The 21,801-nt window shown below is 38.1% G+C and overlaps 1 protein-coding gene across 10 annotated transcripts in view; it reads left to right on the top strand.

The window, feature by feature from the left end:
* Positions 1 to 18,870, top strand: part of TULP3 (TUB like protein 3) — a 33,179-nt gene extending 14,309 nt beyond the window's left edge. For 9 of the 10 annotated variants that reach the window (XM_071814985.1, XM_065849270.2, XM_065849210.2 and 6 more), the window contains 9 exons: positions 4,427 to 4,589; positions 6,527 to 6,703; positions 8,526 to 8,656; positions 10,340 to 10,537; positions 11,048 to 11,160; positions 11,550 to 11,664; positions 13,559 to 13,657; positions 15,798 to 15,969; positions 16,466 to 18,870. In XM_071814985.1, the coding sequence (XP_071671086.1) occupies positions 4,427 to 4,589; positions 6,527 to 6,703; positions 8,526 to 8,656; positions 10,340 to 10,537; positions 11,048 to 11,160; positions 11,550 to 11,664; positions 13,559 to 13,657; positions 15,798 to 15,969; positions 16,466 to 16,599 (1,302 nt within the window). In that variant the 3' untranslated portion in view covers positions 16,600 to 18,870. Of the gene's footprint in view, positions 1 to 735; positions 887 to 4,426; positions 4,590 to 6,526; positions 6,704 to 8,525; positions 8,657 to 10,339; positions 10,538 to 11,047; positions 11,161 to 11,549; positions 11,665 to 13,558; positions 13,658 to 15,797; positions 15,970 to 16,465 lie in introns of those variants that run through there. The other variant, XM_071815024.1, reaches the window with a different exon arrangement.
* The last annotated feature ends 2,931 nt before the right edge of the window (positions 18,871 to 21,801 follow it).

The following is a 21,801-nucleotide window of genomic DNA, read 5'->3' on the forward strand; positions in this document are numbered from 1 at the left end:
GCTTCTAGTGCTAGACACTGTGGTCAATGTGTGCATAGTTTTAGACCTTGTCATAGGGGTGCATTACTGTTTCACCAAAAAAAAATCTGCTGGGCTGGGTGGCATTTCCTTGGAGCAACTGTCAATTGAATCATGAAGAGCTGAGTTCAAAGAATTTATACCCTTTTGCAATTTTGTTTCAGGCTCTCTTGGATTTGGTTAAGATTGCAATCACCTGCAAAAACAACAGCTAGAAAATGTCAGTAAAATATATTGTAACACCACACCCTCTCTTTGCAAATGAGATTTCTTGAGAAATGCTAACAGTCTCTAATTTAGAATTGCATATTTAGGTTTGAATATTACCTTTGAAAGTCTGTTTTTAACCTTTACATGAATAGTACCATGCCATCTGAAGAAACAGAGGTCAGTAGGAGATCACTGTTGGACATGATGGACTCATTGCTGGTGGCAGCTGATGCCTTGCTTGACTAATTTGTCCTAAGCATTTACAGGAATTGGGATAAAAAATGCAAAAAGTTTTAATCCAGCAGGATCATGTTTAGAACATCTGACCATAGAGAGAATTTGCCACAGCAAAGGCACATGCCTGTCATTCATTTTTCTTGATAGGTTTGGAAACCATGTAATTGCAGTTAAATAGTATTTATAATAATGCATAGCATCAAGTTCCATCTGTGGGTCAGCTCTGCCTATCAGGACGTTTTTTCTAGACTACTGTCTTTTCTTTGAGGAGACAGTGTGTGACTGCTCAGGCAGTGCTTACTTTCCCAACAGTAGAAGGTGTTTTCCTGTCTTTTGAGGCACCGGCAGCTCAAAGTGCACTGCTGCTGTCTCCCTGTGAGTGGAGGGCGTGAAGCTGAAGGCATACTTCTGAATACACCTGGTAAGGTACTTACTTACTCTTGACATGAAATTTTGTTAATGCCATCATCACTAGTACAGTCACTACTGCCTCAGCACGAACTAAAGAGGAGCTGGAAGAGTGGAGAGGATGTTTCATAGCTAGAATCTGTCCTGCATGGTCTACTAAGGTAGGACCCTGCCAAATAATAAGTAGAATGGCATTGCAACTTCAAGGGTGGAGTAGTTGGAACCTTCTCGTATACCGTCTTCCTGTTCATCGCAGTTGTAGAAAGAATACTAAAATAGTTGTCTTGAAAGTCTACTATGATATATTCATCTAACATATTGGGCTTCTTAGCTTGTTGGAAGCTCATTAGAACTGTAGTTGGTATTTTATGATCTTTTAATCATCCTGTATTCTGATGTTATGTTTTTCTGTGGTGCAAAGAAAATGGTTTTGAAAGTATTTAATACATGGAGTTCACAAAATCCTGAACAAATCATTATAATCTGTATCTATTATTTATTTAACAGGTTATATGTACTGGTTCATGAACTAGTTAAATTTTTTGTTGTAGTGTTACATGAATTTTTACTGTAACACAAAGCTGGAGGACAAAGTGTTAGTAGCTAGTTAGTAGACAAAATTAAAATTGCCATTTTTTGACTCATCTTAGTGGAATAAGTCTGAGAATACATAGTACTGAATGTAAGGCTGCTCTGCCACCTGATGTAGAGAAAATGAACTGCTACTATCCTGTCAGCAGGCTTGTAGATTTTTTTCTACCTCATTAAGCACGGTAGTAGAGAGAAGCCTTTTTAAAACAAATTAAATTACTGTTGGGTTTTGTAACTTAGATTATCCTGAAGTTCCTGCAAGAAGGTCGGTTGCATCTACCGGCAATAAAGTATGTGTTTCAGTATAAACCAATATGATCCCGTTGGATTGGTGAGTCCTAGAAACTCTTTGATGAAACAGAATGTAGTATAATAAGAAAAAAAAAATAGACTGGTGAGCAGTGAAATGTTTAAAAAACCTCATCTAATACAATAATCAGTTAATCCTGAAAGTTATTACATCCCAAATTCACTTTCCCATTCAAGGAGTAGCTGTATACTTTCTTACTGCCTTTAGGATGTGTCTGTTTGTTTGTTTGTTTTTTTATGTCTATCTATTTGTTAGGTAGTTGCCTTGGCAAAAAGTTTTCTCAAGCCCCTATTCTGAATATAATGTTTTGATTCTTGTTTTCCCTCTGTACTTTTATTTAAACTATTAGAGATTTATAAACTCTCACAATTTCTTTTTTTTACTTTTGCCCAGCTTTAATTTAAAAAAAATCAAACAAACAACAAAAACCAATGTAAATTCTTCTGGAGGGTCTGACTACCTTTCTAGAAAACAAATTTTATTTGTAATTAGTGTTTGCTAAGAATTTGACTTCTTCTGCTTATTTTTATTTTCTTCATCTAGAGCAATGTGATAATCTCTTTGGAATTCTATGTAATTTTTGACCTGCAGGACAATCCTTGCAAAAAATCCTGCAGCAACAAACACTACATGTATTGCAGTCCAGTATTCCAAGTGTAATCATGAACTTAAATAGAAAATGTTGTTTTGTTTTCGTGGCTGGTTGCTTGCTTGCTTTTTAGCTCCATGCTCAAAAAGCATAAAGAATAAAGGACCAATGGCTGAGTTGTGTGCGAATTTCTTCAGGGAGAAGTTGCCTGAGAAACTAACCTCGCTTAAGACAAAAAGCTTAATAGGAGAGGAAAGAACCAACAAGAGAGAGAAAAAAAGCATAATAGGAGAGGAAAGGGTTCCAAAGATGTCCGTATCTCAAGTGGATTGAATTGTTGGTATGGTTTATCTCATGGGTCCTTGGAGATTGAAAATAAATGTGATGGATAAAGGGTTTCTGTCATCAAGAATGACTTTCCGGGGTGTTCAGGTGCCTAAGAAGCAGGCATGGATAAACTGCATCTATGGCAAGGCACATGCACATTGTTTCCATAGTGGTGCATTACAGAATATTAGAATATGGTTTTTCCTTCTTCTTCATGCATCACCTTAACTTTTCAGGATTAAGCGTGGCTGTCTTTAAAATGGTGCAATGTCACCATTTGCCTTGATTTAAGTTGTTTCTGTTCTCATTTAGTAGGCGGTCATAAGCATCAAATGTATTTGTATCTTGGAAAAACTGTTTATTTTTTAACGTTTTGCTTTACTGTTCATTCCTTTTAATCTGGAATTAGATGGACAATTTTTGCAACGTAGATAAATTTTCCTTTTACTGGATCAGTCCTATAATATTTTAATGACTGCATTTTTTTTCCCCTCAAAGTCTTATCTCTTAACATCAGTTTTTGGAAACTATTTGTTTTCAGTTCTCCCCATAAGATGATAGCTTTAGAGGTAGAAGCCTTTTCCTTTCCAAGCCCTGACTTGCTTTTGCTGCATTGTAACAGCATTTATAACTGCAGTGGCAGTATAAAACCTGATTAAGGATTTTTAGAAATGTTATACTAATATAGTAAAAGACTTAATTGCCATATAATGCATAGGGCAAGGGCTCTCATTTTTACTTAGCATTTACAGATAGTGTTGGAGATAGTTCTCTTAATACAAAGTTACCTTAACTGTACAAAATAGGGAGGAAAAATTATACATTCCCTGTATGCACAGGAAGTTGCCCTAAATGACAGAATGTTTAGTCCAATCATAACTGCAGTGGAAAGACCAAAGAGTCCTTGTGACCTGTTTTGCCCACTCTATCAGCTTAAGTAAGTAGGATGCATGGAGTAATAAAATTGCATGACCATGCTGCATCTTGTAACATTTACTTTGTGAAATGTTTCATATTGGATTATAAATGACTGCTGAATTTGTCTATTTATATTAAGGATTGCTGCAGTTAGACTGGATGAAAGGAGTTTAAATTATCTGCTGGTGGTCTGAGGATAGGTCAGAAAATACACACATATCATTCTCATCACCCATCAACCACTGATGAAGAATCAAAGGCAATGTCTCACTCCAAAGACACAGTGATTTCTCTGTCTAGGATTTTTGTAAGATATCACAAGGGTATTTCAGGTTGATTTGAGATCCTGACTGATCAGTGGCATGTAATTGCCAATTGCTGAGGCATGGTTTCTGCCTCTCTGGATCATAGAATATAGAATGTCCTGAGTTGGTAGGGACCCACAAGGATCATCAAGTCCAACTCCTATCACTGCATATGACAACCCCAAAATTCACACCATGTGTCTGAGGGCATTGTCCAGTCTCTTGGGGCTTGGGGCTGTGACTACCTCCCTGGAGAGCATGTTCCAGTGCTCCACCACCCTCTGGGTGAAGAACCTTTTCCTAATGTCCAACCTGAACCTCCCCTGGCACATCTTCCTGCCATTCCCTGAGATCCTATCATTAATCGCCAGAAAGAAGAGATCAGCACCTACCCCTCCTCCTTCCCTTGTGAGGAAAGGGTAGGTGGCCATGAGGTCTCTCCTCAGTCTACTCCAGGCTGAACAAACCTAGTGGTTACTCATCCTTATTTCATGTTTTTTCTTTCTCTCTCAGAGAGCTCTTCTAGAGAAGAAGCAGAGGAAGAAACGTCTTGATCCCTTGATGGTACAGCCAAATCCTGAGGCGAAGCTGTGTAAGTCAAAGCCCAAAGGGCGTGAAGAGCAGACTCCTTTAGTAGAAAGTCCTACACCTTTCCACAGTGAAGTTATGTTGCATGGTAAGTAATCAGCTGGTTAGCAACAATGTTCCTCAAAATGTCAGTGCATTTTATGTCACAGATGGGTACCTACATTGCTTTGACAGTGGTCAAGTGATAAACAACATTCATTACACACCTTTGTATGTACAGAAGTAGCATTGGAGTACAGTATGGTTGAGCAACACTGAACTGTAAAAGCAAACAAAAGCATTAACCTGAATTTTGTGACAGCTGAGAATGTATCTTCATGTGCCTTTGAGTAGTCCCTCTCTTGTGTTAAGCTAAGAAGAACTATAGAAATGGGTTAGGAACTTCTATAAAGGTAGGGAGATACAAATCTGAAGCAAGATAGTCTTCTGAAGCTGTAGGGTAAAGAAAAGGGAGCTAGCGACTGCCTGTACTTTCCTTCACTGTATCATGGTATGTATCTCAAGACTGCATATGACAGAATGATGAAGTAGACAAGAGCAAAACTAAAGTCTTATGAATACCGAATTAGGTTCTTGCTGGTTTTTACCTCATCTATTGTTTTCTGTGGGCTTCAGGGAGACAACTGAAACATCACAAGCTGTAGTGGTCTAGAAAGTCACAAGCACAAAGGTGGTATCAAAGGCCGTAACTCAGTGGTCTCAAAATATTACAGTAAAATAGTGACCATTCTGTTAGGAGTGAAAAGAAATGCAGTAGTGACAGCCTTAAAACTTGCATGTCACAGGATGGAAAAAAGAACAGCAATGAAATGCCTATATTCCAGTGGAAACGTCAGGAAGTAGTTTATCAGAGTCAGGATCCCATCAGCCCATCAAGAAAGTAACAGGAAGCATCCTAAGGCTTTGAGATGTATGTTATCGCAGGATGTTATAATAACACCACTATATTAATAGGGAATTAAAGCGTAGAGTAGGATTTTAACAGCCCAAACAAACCAGCAATACCTGATTGGAAGGTCACATTTGGAACTATGTTATCCCCTGCCTTTTGAACGCTTTTCTTGTTCTCCAGATGTCTTTCATGATCATAGGATGGGGAGGAGTGTGGTGATGTGGATGGTATCATTTATGTGTTTAAAATCAGGTGGGAGAAAGCTTCTGTTGAAAGACACTTTTAAGTGGAAAAGAGAGTGAGATAAAAGATTGATATAACTTCTGAGTTAGGAAACTTCAGTAGTACTGAAACTAAAAGAAAGAAAAATGAAAACTGCTTCCTCACTAGCTTCCATAGTACTTCAGTAGTAACAAATCCTGTTAAAAAGTGATAACAGCAGTAAACATGTCAGAAATCTGGTGACTAGATAAAGCAGTAAAGTTTTAAGAAAGAAAGCAGTGGGAAAGCAAGAAATCCAAAGCTGGAACTACATTTACATATTGTGCGCTACACAAACATGTATTAAGTATTATGCCAGACCCTGACATCAAGACATCTCCACCAATTACAAAGTGCAGTGCACAGCTGTGTTGCATGATTAAACATGAAAACTTCATTTCTACCAAAAAGATAGAGGGCATACATTTAGTGTCTTTCTGCCTGTGGGTTTAGATATTTTTATCAAATTGATTTGCGATGTTCACTGTAGAGCACTCACTTATTGGCACAGGAGTAAACAAGGAACCTGAAGGAAAAGAAAATAGAGTAGTTTCCCATAAATAAGTTGAAAGACATCAAGGTGCATGACAAATACAACTTGTTTAAATTGCTTAAGGCCTTGTGAAAAGGTAGATACAATCACTATACTTATAAATAGAGAAACTGATGCCTGATATGTTTAAGCTAATAGGTGGTCTGTACCAGAGTCAGGCCTGACTCCTCCTAAGTCTTCTGGCAAAAGTTGAACAAGTATATATCAATACTTTAAAGGGATGCTTGAGCAAAGAAAAATGAAAAGCAGAACTATCCTGGAATGTGTCTTTAGCCATAATAAAATAGACTTTAGTATTCCATTTCCTTTTGACCGGCAGGCATTGATGGACCGGCTGCCTTCCTGAAATCAGAAATGCAAGATTTGGATACCAAGCTCCAAAATCTCTCTGCTGGATCTTCCAAAACAGAATACAATGCAGATCAGGAAAATTATGGAGAGGCTCTAACAGACACATCAGGCAAGCCAGATCTGCAAGAAATCTTACAGAAACGAGGTAACAGATTACAAGGACAAAGGTCTTTTTTAGGGCTCTCCTACTTCTTATGTTTTTTTTTTTTCTTTCAGTAGCATTAAAAAAACTAAAAAATATGAGGAATCATGAAACAGGTATCTGGATATTACTTTTAAATCCAGAGCTAGTAGAATTTATAGCATGTGGAAATGCAGAATTGCAGTTCCTTCTTCTGATATTAACTGGAACATACCAATTACATTTTAAAGGTTTATCAATGTGCTGTATAATTTCTGACCTTTCCAAAGAGCTGGTGACAAAATGCTATGCTTCACATTTTGCTAACATTTGCCATATTTTTATTCCAAATATATTATATCTGGATACGATGCTTGAATATTTTCACAACAGCAGAACCCTCTGTAGCCAGTAAATGCCGTAATTTAACTGTTTAGGAGACCAACATGAAAAGTGTTTTTCCTGAGTCAGAAGCTTTTGCAATCAACAGTTTTAGAGTTTTGTATTCAGTAATTGTTTCCCACTGAGTAGTCTCCTGGTGGAGTGTCCATCTCTGTCTGCCAAGTACTTAACGTTGCTGCCAGTGCCACAGGAAACTTTTTTTGTTGCATGCAGCCTAAGCACTTTGCAACAAAATAATGGCTACTGTTTAATAAGGTACATGGCTTGTTTTTATTTTGCAGAGCCTGTCTTCCAGAATGTTTCCAGTATACTTTGTGTTAAGGTACTACCATATATATAAGGATGGAAATACTTCCATTCATTTGTGAGATGCAACAGCTGCCTACCTATGGATAGCAACATTATCCAAGAGTTAGTAAAGGAAGCAAGAAAAAAATACCCAGAAACTTCAGGGGAAATTAGTGGAGGTAGAATATAAACAGTGAATTTTAATATTGGCTGGAGTACTAGGGTTAATGCTTTTCCTCTTTCCAAATGTGCTTTGGGAAGTTTACTGGCAGGTTGTTAAAGCTGTATTTTTCTGTTTCATCTGAGACAAAGAACTTCCAGCAATGCCCCTTCTATGCAGTGCCATGTGGGAGCACTGTTTTAATATTGGCTCTCAGAAATTAATTCAGCTTAGCAGGCTGTGTTCATTTGACATAGTGCTTAATGTCCTTTTCCATTCTACAACCAAATTAAAGAATGGGATCGCAGAACCAGATTATGCAGTTTCAAGTGGAAGGAAACACCAAACAGTGATGTCTACAGCAGATTTTTAAAAATGTCTTTATCTGGAGTTATTTCAGTTATATACCCACAGTCATCTCTACATAACTGTGCTGAGGTTTAACCTTAAATAAATGAGTATTGGAGCTACTCAGTCTGCACTTCTATTTTAAAAATCAAATCATTAGTAGTATTCACAAGACCTGAGTTATTGCTACTGATGTAAAACTAGGAGGGGCCCTACTGCAAAATTACCATACTCCACTTCAGTGTGTATAAGACTACGAGGAAATGGTAAAGGATGTAAACTCTGTAGAGTCCAACTTATGGCATAGGTGTCAGCATATTGATCTGGATTTTCTTTTTTTGTTCTTAAGACATGGAGGGCTTTTTGTGTGAAAATAGGCAAAATTAATTCAATGACAACATACACTAAGCAGTATGCTATATCTTGTAGAGTATGCTTAATCATCTGCACAGTGGCACCAGGGGATTGAATTACAAGACCCAGGAAGCAATATGTAGCACATTAAGAAAATCAGCAGTTGAAACAACAGAAATTAATTAAAAGAGCAAGAGCTGAATGGCTTTGCAAGAGTAAGATATGAATTAGTGATCCCATGAACTCATGACACCTTCTTCCAGAGGTTAACTGTTTGTTCCTGCATTCTGACAGGAATTTCAGGCAGTCTGAATTTTGATGAGGAGGACACAGAAGAGGAAGAAGCTGGTAAGAGACCAGCATCTCATTGTCCGTATCCTGAATCTGAGAGGCCTAGTTCTGCAACCAGCGAGAAATCTTTTGCAGTAAGTGTATAAAAATACATTTCTGATAATGGCTGGGCACATGCTTGATTTTAGTACTAACCCCTTGAGCACTGAGTTAAAAAAAGTAATAGTTGCAACTACAGTAGCTAGTTTATTAATCCTTGAAGGCAGAAGAAGGTCATGACTGTCAGGTTATCTGACTGAGAGGGCCTTTGAGTTAAATACAAAGACCTAGTAATGACCAAAAGAACAACGGTGGGTGGAGGAAGCCAAGTAGCCTGATCAGTGAAAGTGGGAACATAATCAGCTGCTCTTATGACCCTCAAAGGAGACAGATCAGGCCATTTTTCTCTGGTGTAAAATCCACCAAGATGACTAACAGAAACTGAAATGCCATGCAAACTTAGGAGAGATAACTGCCTGAAGATTTGTAGCATTTATTGTGGGATGCAAGGAGGACCAGAATTTTGGGATGAAACAGAGAATTCTGGGATTGGACAAAACTCTTTATGGGGTGTTTAGGGGAAGGGACTCAAGAGGGACAAGAAAGAGGTCAAGGTGGATCAGAGTGAGAAGCCTGGGAAAATAAGGAGTAGAGGGATTAAAAAGTACTTGATGCATGTAAACAGCTGCAAGACAGTATGGTTGTGTGGCCAAGCCTTGTGCCTGATTACTGCAACATATCCTACCATCTTCTAAAACTCTGGTTCTAACTATTTCCTGTGTTAATGTGTTCTTGTGTTCGTGTGTGTGTGTGAGATACATACATATATATACTGACAAACTATGTGAGTTGGAAGAGACCAGCATCAGGAAGACCCACTGAGTGCTCTGCCCACAGATGTGAGGCATCGAAGAAGGGAGGGCAGAGATGGGGCAGAGCTTGACTGACATCCAGACTGATCAATGAGAGTATTCCATCCCATTAGCGTCATGCTTCAGATTTAAGAGTGGGGCCTTCTGGTTTCTCACACTCTCTGCTCTTCTGCTTTTCTCTCTTTCTCTGGGGGTAGCCGGAGAAGTTTGGTCGGGACGTTTAGCTTGGCCTTTTGCCATCCTGCAGAGACCTCTGGGCTTTTCTTTTTCCTCTTTTCTCTCTCTGGGATTGGCTGTGGAACCAGGTGCTGTTTCCTGGGACTCACTGCTCAGCGTGTTTGTGAGGAATTGCCTTGAGTATCTTTTATTTCTATTTTATATATATATATATATATATATATATATTTACTAGTAGTGTATTAGTATTTTGTTATTGTATTAAGCTGTGTTTATCTCAATCCAAGCTTTCCCCTTCCCTTTTGATTCTCTCCCTTATTGGGGGAGGAGATGAGTGAGTGGCTATTGTGGTTTTATTGCTAGCTCCAGTTAAACAATGACAATCATGCTGCCTATTTCCTACAGTGATTGAACCTCTAAAAGCAGAGAGGCTCTTTGCTTAGAGTATTTCCAGTATCATAATATTTTTCCCTTCTTAGCAATTTACTCATGCCTGGTTAATGGGTATTTTCTCTCCCCACCCCTTGGAGGGCTAGTCTTTCCTCGGAGTAAAAGTCACTTTCAGCCACTTTCTGGAGGGAAACACATGTGGCCTTTCATTTAACCTCCCTTTCCCAAATACTTTCTTGAGACACGACATCTTCTGTTTCAACAGACTTTTCTTTTCTTTGGGAATACCAGAACCTTGGATCTGATATTAATTTGCTAATATGATGGTTCTTCCCACAGGAAACAGGTGCTTCCTGTAGTCCATCCACTCAGACAGATGTACAGCTGGGAGAAGTAGAGAACTTGGAGGATTTTGCATTATGCCCTGCACCCCGTGGTATTACAGTCAAATGTCGAATCACTAGAGATAAGAAGGGAATGGACCGTGGCCTCTTTCCTACTTATTACATGCATCTGGAAAGAGACGACAACAGAAAGGTATTGGAAACAGCACACAGTTATCTTGGCTATTGTATTCCTACCACAGAACATTTTTGGTGTAAGAGAGAACTTCTGGTAAAAAAAAAAAAACCAAACCAAAACCAGAAGCTTAGGAGAGCCAGCATACAGATGAGGACAGCTTATATTTGGCTAAGGCATTAAGCAGGGAACTGATGATGAAGGGATGATGAGGGAATGAAAGATGAAATTTTAAAAGTATGAAAAAGTCAACGATAAAGAAGAGCAGGGAGACTGAGCTGCTCCAGAAGAAAAGGGGGGAAGACTAGAAAGGACAGTTGTATTAAATCTAGACTGCTGAGTGAGCTGATTGGAGGAACAGGATTTCAGGGTGTGCACTTGTGGAAGAGATCAAAACTTTGGAGACGGTAATAACAGCACAGAACAAAAAGGGCAATGGATGTGGGAAATGAAGAGATAACAGTTTGGATAGCAATACCTCTGCATTCTTACAAAACTCCGGTCTTGATCAAAGTTTTGTATTTCCAGACATTCCTTCTTGCAGGGAGAAAACGAAAAAAGAGCAAAACATCCAATTACCTCATATCAGTTGATCCAACTGATTTATCCCGGGAAGGGGAAAGTTTCATTGGAAAACTCAGGTGAGAACCACAGGTGAAAACTACTGACAGGAGAGATAGGATTTTCTTTTTAGTTGAACTGGGGTTATAAATAGCAATCTGGTATCAATTTAGAAAGAGTGAACTTGTATTGACCTGCTTAATGAAATCTGTATTCACATGGTTTGGCAACCTTTCTTCAGTATTACCATTGACTGTGGCAATTCAGAGAAGGAATTCTGGCTTGATGCATTTCCAGGATAGGTTACAGCCTCAGTTTGATATGGGCACTTGCTCCTTACTGAGCTAGTAATAGGAAGATTCAGATAGCAGAAGGTGTGTGTTTTCACTGTGCTGTACAAATACCTTCAGAAGATGACATAACTTTCCACTGATGCCTCTCTCTTTGTCTTTCCAAAACCTGACATTAGGTCAAACCTCATGGGAACTAAATTTACAGTCTATGACCATGGAGTTAGCCCAGTCAAGGCACAAGGTCTAGTGGAGAAGGCTTATATGAGACAGGAGCTTGCAGCTATTTGTTATGTAAGTAGTGCCTCTCCCCTTTTGCCCCTTCCTTTTTTGCTGCCTGGTTACTGAGGAAACCAGACCCACAAAATCATACTTCCTGGCAGCCTCCCCCACTTAACTTTGGAACCAACTGACCAATTTGAACCAGATACAACGAAGGGCAGAGGCCTCAAAGACAAGTTCTTACAAGTTTAATGAAAAAAAAGAGTCAATGCCAGGGGAGAGAGAGGGACACAAACTAACAGCCCAATGACCACCTTACCTGGCCTGTCGTTTGGTGTGTGACTATTCAGCATATCCTTTGCATAGAGCCAGCCAAAGCATGAACTGCATGTTGTCCAGCTGGTATCTGGTGGACACAAAAAAGGCATTGGGAGTACCCTGTGAAGAAGAATTATGTTTTGCAGAACCAAAGGAATTTTGGTGGATAGGAAGAAGCTGGCATTATTTCAGTAGCAGCTGAAAGGTGTTGGTAAGGATATATTTCCAAGGGCAATTGTGATTCGCTAGCTTTGTCCTGGAGATGGTTTCTTCTTCTAGTCTTGTGCATCACCTCACTGTAGGCTTCAGAGTGAGGAGGCACTTGTGGCAACTCTAGAATTATGTGAGAGATCTCAACTTCACATTGTTTCATATTCCAGTCTTAAAGTTTGAGTAAAATTTGAGGTTCTTTACAAAATGCTGTCCAGTCAAGTGAAGGATTTTTATTTTTAACACAGGTACAGCAGCAGAAATTTAAAGGCACACTAGCCTACTGGAGCATGATCTAGATTTTTTTACTGTTGATCTTGGTGCCACTTGGGAAAAAAAATATATGTGATAATTCCAGTACTAGCCTGTTTAAAGAAGTATCACTAGATACAGTATTCTTCAGTTTTGTACATAACTGTACACAGCAAGGTGTTAAAATTACTACAGCAGATAATATGAAGTCAACTTTTCAGATTTCTGAACTTTTATCTACAAGAAGTTTGTAAAGTTTATATATGTATAAAATCAGTACTCTCATTCTCATATATGTCCCTAGATTTTCTGAAGTGAAATAATAGAGCTTGCAGCTCCAAAGACCTGTGTGTAAAATGCACCAGCATGTTAGGAGAAGCTATATCACTCCTATCAATCGATTCAGTACTTCAAAAAGATTCTGGCTTTTTAATTGGTCTTTAGGAATTTTAAAGGTTATCATTGACATTGTTACAGAACACTTTAAATGGACCCTTGGATTTTGGTTGACATTATTAAATGGGTGGTTTGAGAATGCCAAGACTTTTTTCCTTTGCTTTTTATGCTAAACCCACTTGGAGCACCATCCTGAAGTACTCTGAAAAAAATCTGCTTGTTTTAAGATTGAAGCTTGGACAGATGCTGAATACTTTGCCTTCTGGGTCTGTTCTTAGTCATTTATGGAAGTGTGATTTGAGAGAAAATTGTAGGCATGTTCTTAAACGCAAAAACCAGCACCTAAAGAAGAATGTCAGTCATTCTTCAGGAACATTTTAGCCTAAATGCTGATATATAGATAATATAGACTTGGGTCAAAGATGTTTCCCTTTTATCATACTTAACACTTGTTCACTACCAGGATTTTAACATGTTTTTGCCTCAGATGCAAAAATTTATGTCTGGAAATTACACTTGTCTGATTTCATTATAAATGTTTCATTAGGATAACAGATGTGCTCAAAATTAGTTAATAGTATGTATGTCTTTTAATGCAGTTCTCAAAATGGGAGAGAAAGCTATTCTCAGTGATTAAACACAGTTCTAGTTAGATAACTGCTACTACAGTTGCAGCTAGCACATCTCTAAAGCCAATATAAATGTGGATTCAAGTACAGTTTTGCTGCCATTCCTTCTCTGAGATTGAGTATTCCATTTACTGAAAACAATGTCTTTCCTTGTCTTTCAGGAAACCAATGTGTTAGGATTCAAGGGTCCCAGAAAAATGTCTGTGATCATTCCAGGAATGAATATGAATCATAAGCGAATTCCAATCCATCCACGAAATGTGAGTTATGGAGTTTGGTCATGTTTCAGATTGGAGGAAGAGGTTAAAACATTCCGGAAGAGGTTTGGGTGTCACTGACAATTAAGGTTTTTAGTGCAGGGTTGTTAATACCCTAGGCTTTAGTGAGTTTCATAGAGAGTAAATACCATGTAGCCTGAAGGTGTTGATCAATTTTTTTTACCTAATTTGTAGCTTTCTTAGTAGTGTTGGTATCCTTACTTGTCCTTTGGTCAGTGTAAATATTATTTAGTTAGCTATTGCAATGGCTAGTGTGTGGTGTCGCTGTTGTACCTACACCACCTCCTCATGAGCAGGACTCTGTTATGCTGAGAGCTGGATGAACACAGAACAAACTTGCTTCTCCCAGGAGCGTACATTCTTAGCCAGTATTACAACAGATAGATAATAAATAGATAAGGTGGTATTCTGGTGTAGTAGCAAGAGAGTAAATAACATTTTTGATCAGAATGGTAGTCTCTTTGTAGGAATTACAGAAAAGGAGGGTTCTTTAAGGAGAAAGTGGGATGACGAGAAGGATGGAGTTTTGTCCTGATTATTTAGCGAGGATTTCTCATACATATGGGGAACATTATAGCTAAAAGCTTACGGAACTGTATCTGAAGATATATTAAGGGATATGATTAAAATAATGCAGCTTCCTTAATGTGGGTTTTATATTTGGTGTGACAGAAGACAAAAAGGCAGGAAAGACAGGTGCAACATGAAGGACATGGTCAGTGTTTTAAGCTAATAATAGTATTTGTAGACATGTTGTGAGTAGATATGAGTAGGACAAGAGTGTATTTGTTGAGTTCAGAGAAAAAAAATCAAGACGGGAAACTCAGAGTCATGAGAGACTGGAAAACAGGTTTGATTTTCTTGAATGGACAGGAAAATTGTATCTGGAGGTGGTAATTTATTCATCATCTTTCAGTTGGCATTGCCATCTCCCTTGTCAGTACAGTAGTGATTCAATGGCCCTGCCTTTATCTTTCTCCTGTTTTCCCAACTGTTTTGCCAGCAGGCAAGCGTACTGACAGTAGATAAGGCTAAAACACAAAGCGGTTCTGAAAAGTTGGCAAAGCTTTCAGGTTAGGGGTTTGACTCTGTTTTTGTCTTCCTTCTCTGCAGTGAAGACTCCCCCTACTTTAAAGGAGGAAAAATTGTATCTAAATGCACTTAGGTGCCAATTCTCAAAGTTCTTTTTGCGTTTTTAAAAAAGTAAATAGGGATAAAAATAAAGATATAAACTAACGTTTAAATTGAACTGTAAGTTTTATGTAGGTTATCCTCAAAAGTCCACTATCATATCTATATACAGTACTAAAAATATGCCTGTATCAGCCAGACCTCCACAGCAGGTTGTTTTCTGATCATTTTTCCCATTAAATAACTTCAGTTTGGATTACTTTTCTTAAGAGTTTTAGCATATATTATTTAAGTTTGGATTTACTTGTTGCAGAACTTTTAAAATTAAGTCATATGTCATGTGTTTCACTACTGTTTGCAACTTCTTGTAATTCATTCTGTTTGTCAAATGTAATGTGCTGGTTTACCTCCTTTTTGTATCTTTTTGTTTTTACTTTCTCTATTTTTCATATTGTGCATCACTTATTAGACCCAATAGGATGACATTTAACCTACTTATGGCATACTTACAGCCCGCTGTAGCCTTTGGACTTTCTACTGAAGCACCATAGGGCCCAGCACTATGCAGTTAATTGTAGATTATTTTCTTTTGTTACAAAGTTTAGGATATTAGAAATGAAAGGTGGATCCAACAGGATCAGAGAAAGCTTACAAGACTCAAAAAGGATTCCTGACAGCAGGGTGGCAGTCATCTGTGGCCTGTGAATTGCTCTCTTTCATGTACATACACTTCCTTCTCTTTACTCTTTTTTTTTTTTTCTCATTTGAGTGGAAATATGGTGACAGATTGAGTGAAAAGGAATGCTTGGACGGAGAATGCATGAAAGTATCTTCCTGGTACTTGCAGGAAATTTTCAGTAGCACTGAGTTTAAGTCCTGTCATGTTTGATTAAACAGGGAATGACCTTCAAGTGTGCACACACATGAGAGAGGCAGTACTCAAAAGCAGACCCATTCCAATCTGATAAATATATTTATTTATTCTGAACAGGAACATGAGAGTCTGCTGTCAAAATGGCAAAACAAAAATTTAGAGAACCTCATTGAGTTGCACAACAAGGCTCCAGTCTGGAACGATGATACTCAATCCTATGTTTTGAACTTCCATGGGAGAGTCACTCAGGCCTCAGTGAAGAACTTCCAGATTGTCCATGACAATGACCGTAAGAGTCTGGTGGAGAGTGTGGTGGGCTTATTCAAACAGAGAAAACCCAATTTATTTCATAAGGTTTTGGAGGAATAGGACATTATTCCTGGAGAAGGGAGAATGGGTGGAGCAATTCAGCTCAGCATTACTGGGGACTTCTCAGCTGTCAAGAAAATTATAAACTCATTTTTCTGGGGTGAGTGCAGAGACTGCTGTCAATACCTGCAGCAAAAGAGGGGGAAAATGTAAGCTTCCTGAAGGGAAAAAAAGGATTAATATGGCACCTTCAGCCCAGCAAGATTTGGTTCTGAGAAGAAAGGTAATCTCTAGAATAATGCAGTTGCTCTAGACGACAGATTTCAGGGCCAGTCTGGTGAGAAAGGATGGATACAACAACCACATGTATTTGGGACTGTCAGACATGTGGGTTTTTGTTTGTGGTTGCTTTTGATTGTTTGTTTCTTTGTTTCACTGTGAAATTTCTTGTCTCTGAATCTTCCTTTTCTCCCCAGCTGACTACATTGTGATGCAGTTTGGTCGTGTAGCAGAAGATGTGTTCACTCTGGACTATAATTATCCTCTTTGTGCTCTTCAGGCCTTTGCTATTGGACTCTCCAGCTTTGATAGTAAATTGGCTTGTGAATGAGAGACGACAGACTTGAAATATGGAACTTGCTCCCATCCCTGCATCTCGTTGCAAGAGTTCGAGGTGGAGTAATGAAACGCACTTTGGGGAGGGAAAGGAACTGGAGGATGAACTTCTGCACGCTTGTTAGAAAGCAAATACCAGGCCTCAGAGCATTATGGTTGTTGACAGCAGACCATCTTAGGAGACTGTCTCAAGACTGAGCAGTCTCTGTATGCATTATGGAAGAACAAGGAATATGGGTGATGTTTTTGTCATCGATATTGATTCTACTTTCAGAATCCTTGTAACAGATGCCGTGTGAAAGCGGGCTAAGGAATTTAGCCCACTAATTGGAAGTCTTTGCATCTAGGGTTAGAAAAATAATGTTGTGATGTTCATATACCTTGGAACTTCCACAGTGCCGCTGGAGATGATGCTGCTGATCTGATCAGGAACTCCCAAGTTCCTGATCAGATGAATTCAGAAAAAAGGAGGACAGTTATTGGCATATGTTCTCTTTTAGTCTGTATAGCATTTTGCTGTCTGCTACAACAGTCATGCACAGAAGGATTCAGGTTATGGCTCTGTGCAACCATAGGTAATGTCCAACAAATACAGAGCTGGAATGAGACACTGGCTCTACTAAAACACTTTTCTCTTCCTCTGTGGGATGATTCTCTGTTAAAGCTGATAGTCTAGTTCCCTTTCATTATTCTAGTTGCTCCATATCCCTTGATAGTCTTTTTACCAAATAAAGATCAATCAAATATCAAACACTCCCTTTTCAGTTGGTGATATTATAACTATTGCTGTTTCTGTTACCTGTTAACTCTTAACCATGTGAAAAATGAGACTGAATAGATGGTAGAATCTGACTAAATTTGGCAGAAGGTAGTATTGTAACAATATACAGTACTATTCCTGAAAAGCAGTGTTCTGATTGAGTGAATCTAGCCTGTAAGCTGATCATAAATATATTTAATGTGTCCATTTTTCATAAAATTTGCTATATTTTTAGGAATAAGTTAGCGATTGATTTATTTTTTTAATGTGATATTATTTCAAGACATGACATACTAAAGTAGATTTTATGTAAGTAGTTGTAATGTGACTGTAGGAAGGAGTTACCTCAAAAGGAGACTGCAGCTATTTTCAAAGGCATCAGTAATTGTTAAAAATTTAATAAATGTATCATGGGGCTTTGCAATGTGTCGTTCCAGTGTTCCATTTTTAATGTTGGATGTACAATATGGAGACTGCAGGTCACAGCATGGAATGCTTCTTGATTCATAGGGCCTTGATTCATCAGAGTGAATTGCTGCACACTGTGACTTGTAAGTCTCGTAGTGTACACATCTGCTGTGTACTAGAGCAGAGAACAGTAAATATCTTGCCTGTTTCTTGGCCATTATGCATATTCATGATGATCTTGAAAAACTCCCTCCCTCTATTGAGACAAGAAAGACATTCTGCAGATTTGTAAATTGTCATTGTCAGCTGAATAATTCTGTTTCAAGCACCGAAGAGACAGATTTATTGCTTTTGGTCTCTGGAGTCTTTGCAGTGGTAGATATAACTTGCTCTTCCAAAATAATGAAACTTTGTGAAGACATTTTCTGATATTGACAGGAAAAAAAATTATGGTAATCATGTGTAAACTCTGTATTTAATTGTAAATTATTAACTGGCACTGAGAACTCCAGCTCACCTACGTCCCAGATGACCACTCTGCATTAGCTGGTGAGCCATTGTCTTGAGATGATCTCATCAGCAGAGCAGTCCACGAAGAGAACTTAAATCATGGATCTCTTTTGTGCCTTCATGTACTTTCTGCTCATCAGCCTGGGGACAAGACCTGGCAGTGTTTTCCAGTTGTGCTTTTCTGAGTTCTTTGCTGATGGCTCTGCATTCCCTCCACCCATCCAGAAAAACTAAGTCAGTTTGTTACCTGTCTGATTATTTTTCTGATTACAACTGTGTGAAAGAAGCTGCCTTATGTTAGTTTGGGGCAACCTGAAGGTAGAGTGCTATTTTCTAATTCAAGATTATTTTCTCTGTGCTCAGAAGGCCACGGTTGCATTCCTTTACTCATCCTTTTACTTAGGCTTGTCAGCAGTGGCTCTTCAAGCTATTTGTTGACATGTAGCATGGTCAGGGCCTCTGGGTCTCAGTCAAATTATGCAGACAGATGAACTGATTTAGTGCTTTTTATGAGATACTGTTTTATATTAGTTGTATTTATAACTTTTATATCTAAATGAAAATAAACTAATTTATATCTTGAAAGAATCCTTGATTCTAAATTATTTTTGGTACAATTTTGCTGTCACTTTTGGGTGTTCTTTGTTCCTCCTGTATGAGATACTACCTCAGTTTCTTTGTTCCTCCTGTATGAGATACTACCTCAGTTTCTTTCTGTCGCCTTGTACCTCATCTTTATTCTTATTCCCCCTTTTCCTTTATAATTCTCGATTATCTTCATTTGTGATGGTGTTTTCGTACACTTAATCTGGGAATAAATGTAAGGTTAGTATTTCTTTTTCCTCATCAGCAAGTCTTCCTCTATAGTTCTTGGTTCCCATTTGATTCTCTCTTCAAGCTAATTGCACTTCTCTGTTTTTAATGTTTCTCCCAACATCCAGTTAAGGCTTTTGAGATGGTTCTTTATGCATTTTTCTACCCTCCGTCTAAACTCGTTCTAGTGTTGAAATATAATACCATATATTTCTGAATCAAGAACTCAAATAATACAAGGCTAGGAGGAACATCAAGTTGAAGTAGTTGTTTTTCCCATTTCCAGTGGGAGATATATCAACTTCAGTAAGAGGAGATATGGTGGTTCAGATAATCAGAAATGGACGCAGTTGTCAATGTGTAGGCCCTATTCTTCATACACCTCTTTTTTCCCAGTATTTCCATCTGAGCCAGATTAGGTTTACTTGGGAGAGAAAACTGAGCAGGAAATACTACTGGGCATTTGTTCTTAGTATAGTAATATTAGTTGCTTATATGCAAACACAGCATTCTTGAAATCTCAAAGAGATATTAAAACAAAAAATAACCATATAAAACTGTTAAATATGGATCCTGAAGGCATGCCTAGCAGACTAAAATAGCTCCTTGGCTCAGAAAGACAGTGAATAATTTCTTGCTTTCAGTCAGTCTCACTCTCATTGAAGTTTTGCTGCTAAATTTGGTAGCAGGGTTTTTTGTTACTGTTGGCATAATAATTACTTAGTGTGCTTCTCTTATTTGCTGGTAGTAACAGCTCTGTAAATCTCTTAGTTGACATTGAATTAGGTTTCTTGTTCCTGGTATAGAAGACAAGCAAAGCTTTCCCTGTGATTTACAGGTTGAGAGCTAAGAGTTTGTGTGAAGTCTTGTGAAACTAAACTACGGGCAGATTTCTTCTTTGACAGAGTCAGGAATCTCATCTACTCTGCCACAGTGTCAAACTGTTGTACATAACTGCAGTTTGTAACTACTACAGCTGAAACCCAGAACTAAGATCCTTAGGGTATGCTAGGGCCAAATGTTTTGGTCCAGCATATGTGATGAAGACAAGTAAAAAATTAACAGTGGTGTAAGGGCTTCCTTACTAACAGGAAAAACAGCCTGCCACAACTGTGAACTGGTAAGAATTGAAAGGCTTGTCATGAAAGCGGACAGAGACCCTGTACCTACTCTTTCTGTTGTATCTCTTGAACTGCACAGCCTGTAGAGTTTTTGTCTTCTTATTACATCCCTTAATGTGTTCTATATGGAAGTATTTGTTTCCCTCTGGAAGCTGGAGGTCACTTCTTTGGTCCCCAAACGGGAGAAAAATACAGAGGCATACTAACTTCACCAAAACATATTAAGGTAAAGGCTATTATAATTGTAACCTGCTCTGGTAATTTAACATTTAATTTAGAGAACACACAAAGGGGTGAATGCATTCTAGGGCACTGAATTTGCAATCATTTACTTTGATTAAATTACCACTTCTAGACAAGGCAAAACATTGCAGAGTCTGCAACAGAAGAGCTTAAAATTATAAAGAAAACAAAGAATTTTTTTTAAATGCCTAATCGAATTGAGCCCCTTATTTATTAAAGGGAAAGTAATACTATTTTACTGTGAAAAATGACTTTATTTTAAAAGCTGCAGAGGGTTGGGGAATTAAGTCTGATCAGCTTGCCCAACTTCCTCTGCTTTATTTTCTAAGCAAAATAGTTTACTTCCGTATTATCACCAGTAAAGAAGAAAAACAAAAACAACAAAAATCCCAAATGAACAACAAAAAAACTACCACCAAACCCCCTCTATTCTCTTGAGTAGGTTTACATCTGCAGTTGACTGGAGTCCTGCAAACAATTTGTATGATGATTCACAGGAAGGAATAGGTTTTAATTCCTTCTCTTTGAGCTATGTTGATTCTGTGGGGAAATGGGAGCAAAAGAATACTGTTAGTCACATGATCATGAGACCTGACCTAGAATTCACAGTGAACAGATGTGATGAGAAGTGAGCTACCTTTAATTTGTTTTTAATTAAATTACACATTCTAAAATATGGCTTAGTAGAAACAGTGGCTGAGATCGTTACAGAACTTTAAATAACAAACAAAAGCACACAAAATAATTTCATTGAATTTTGTAACTTCATCTTACATATATTGTACATGCTCTTGATTCCTGCAGTTGTATCAGAAATTATTCATAAGTTATATAAGATGTATATTTCTTAAGTATTCATAAAATTATCATATTACTTATAAAGTGTATTAAAAAGTATCAGTTATCTTCAGCACTGCCAAACTAAAAAAAAAAAAAAAGGAGGAAAAAAAATATGGAGTTGGCCTTCCAAATCCCAGTATTAAGTTTATGAAATTGATGGGTTTTGCCATCTGGTTTCTGAGGCCTTGGGACACTTTTACATCCTGTTTTCTGTATTTTCTCTGCAACTTGAAAGACTTAAAAATTCTTTTAGCTTTGGGTTCTTACAAAAGCTGACATTTTTCTTAATCAATTTCTTCAATATACTGAAGTTTTAAACAAAGCCAACTGTGCCATAACTCTGCCGCAGGTAGTTATGTACACACCAGGCACCTGGGGTGCATCCACTGTCACCTCCTGGAAGCATGAAAAAGTTTATTTTGCTGATGTAGCTGCACTGCCTAGAGCTGCTAATAGGATGCAATTACATTTACTAAAGTTGGTGGTTTACTTCTGCTTTTGT

The sequence above is a fragment of the Patagioenas fasciata genome, chromosome 1 (genome assembly GCF_037038585.1).
Source record: "Patagioenas fasciata isolate bPatFas1 chromosome 1, bPatFas1.hap1, whole genome shotgun sequence".
Lineage (NCBI taxonomy): Eukaryota > Metazoa > Chordata > Aves > Columbiformes > Columbidae > Patagioenas > Patagioenas fasciata.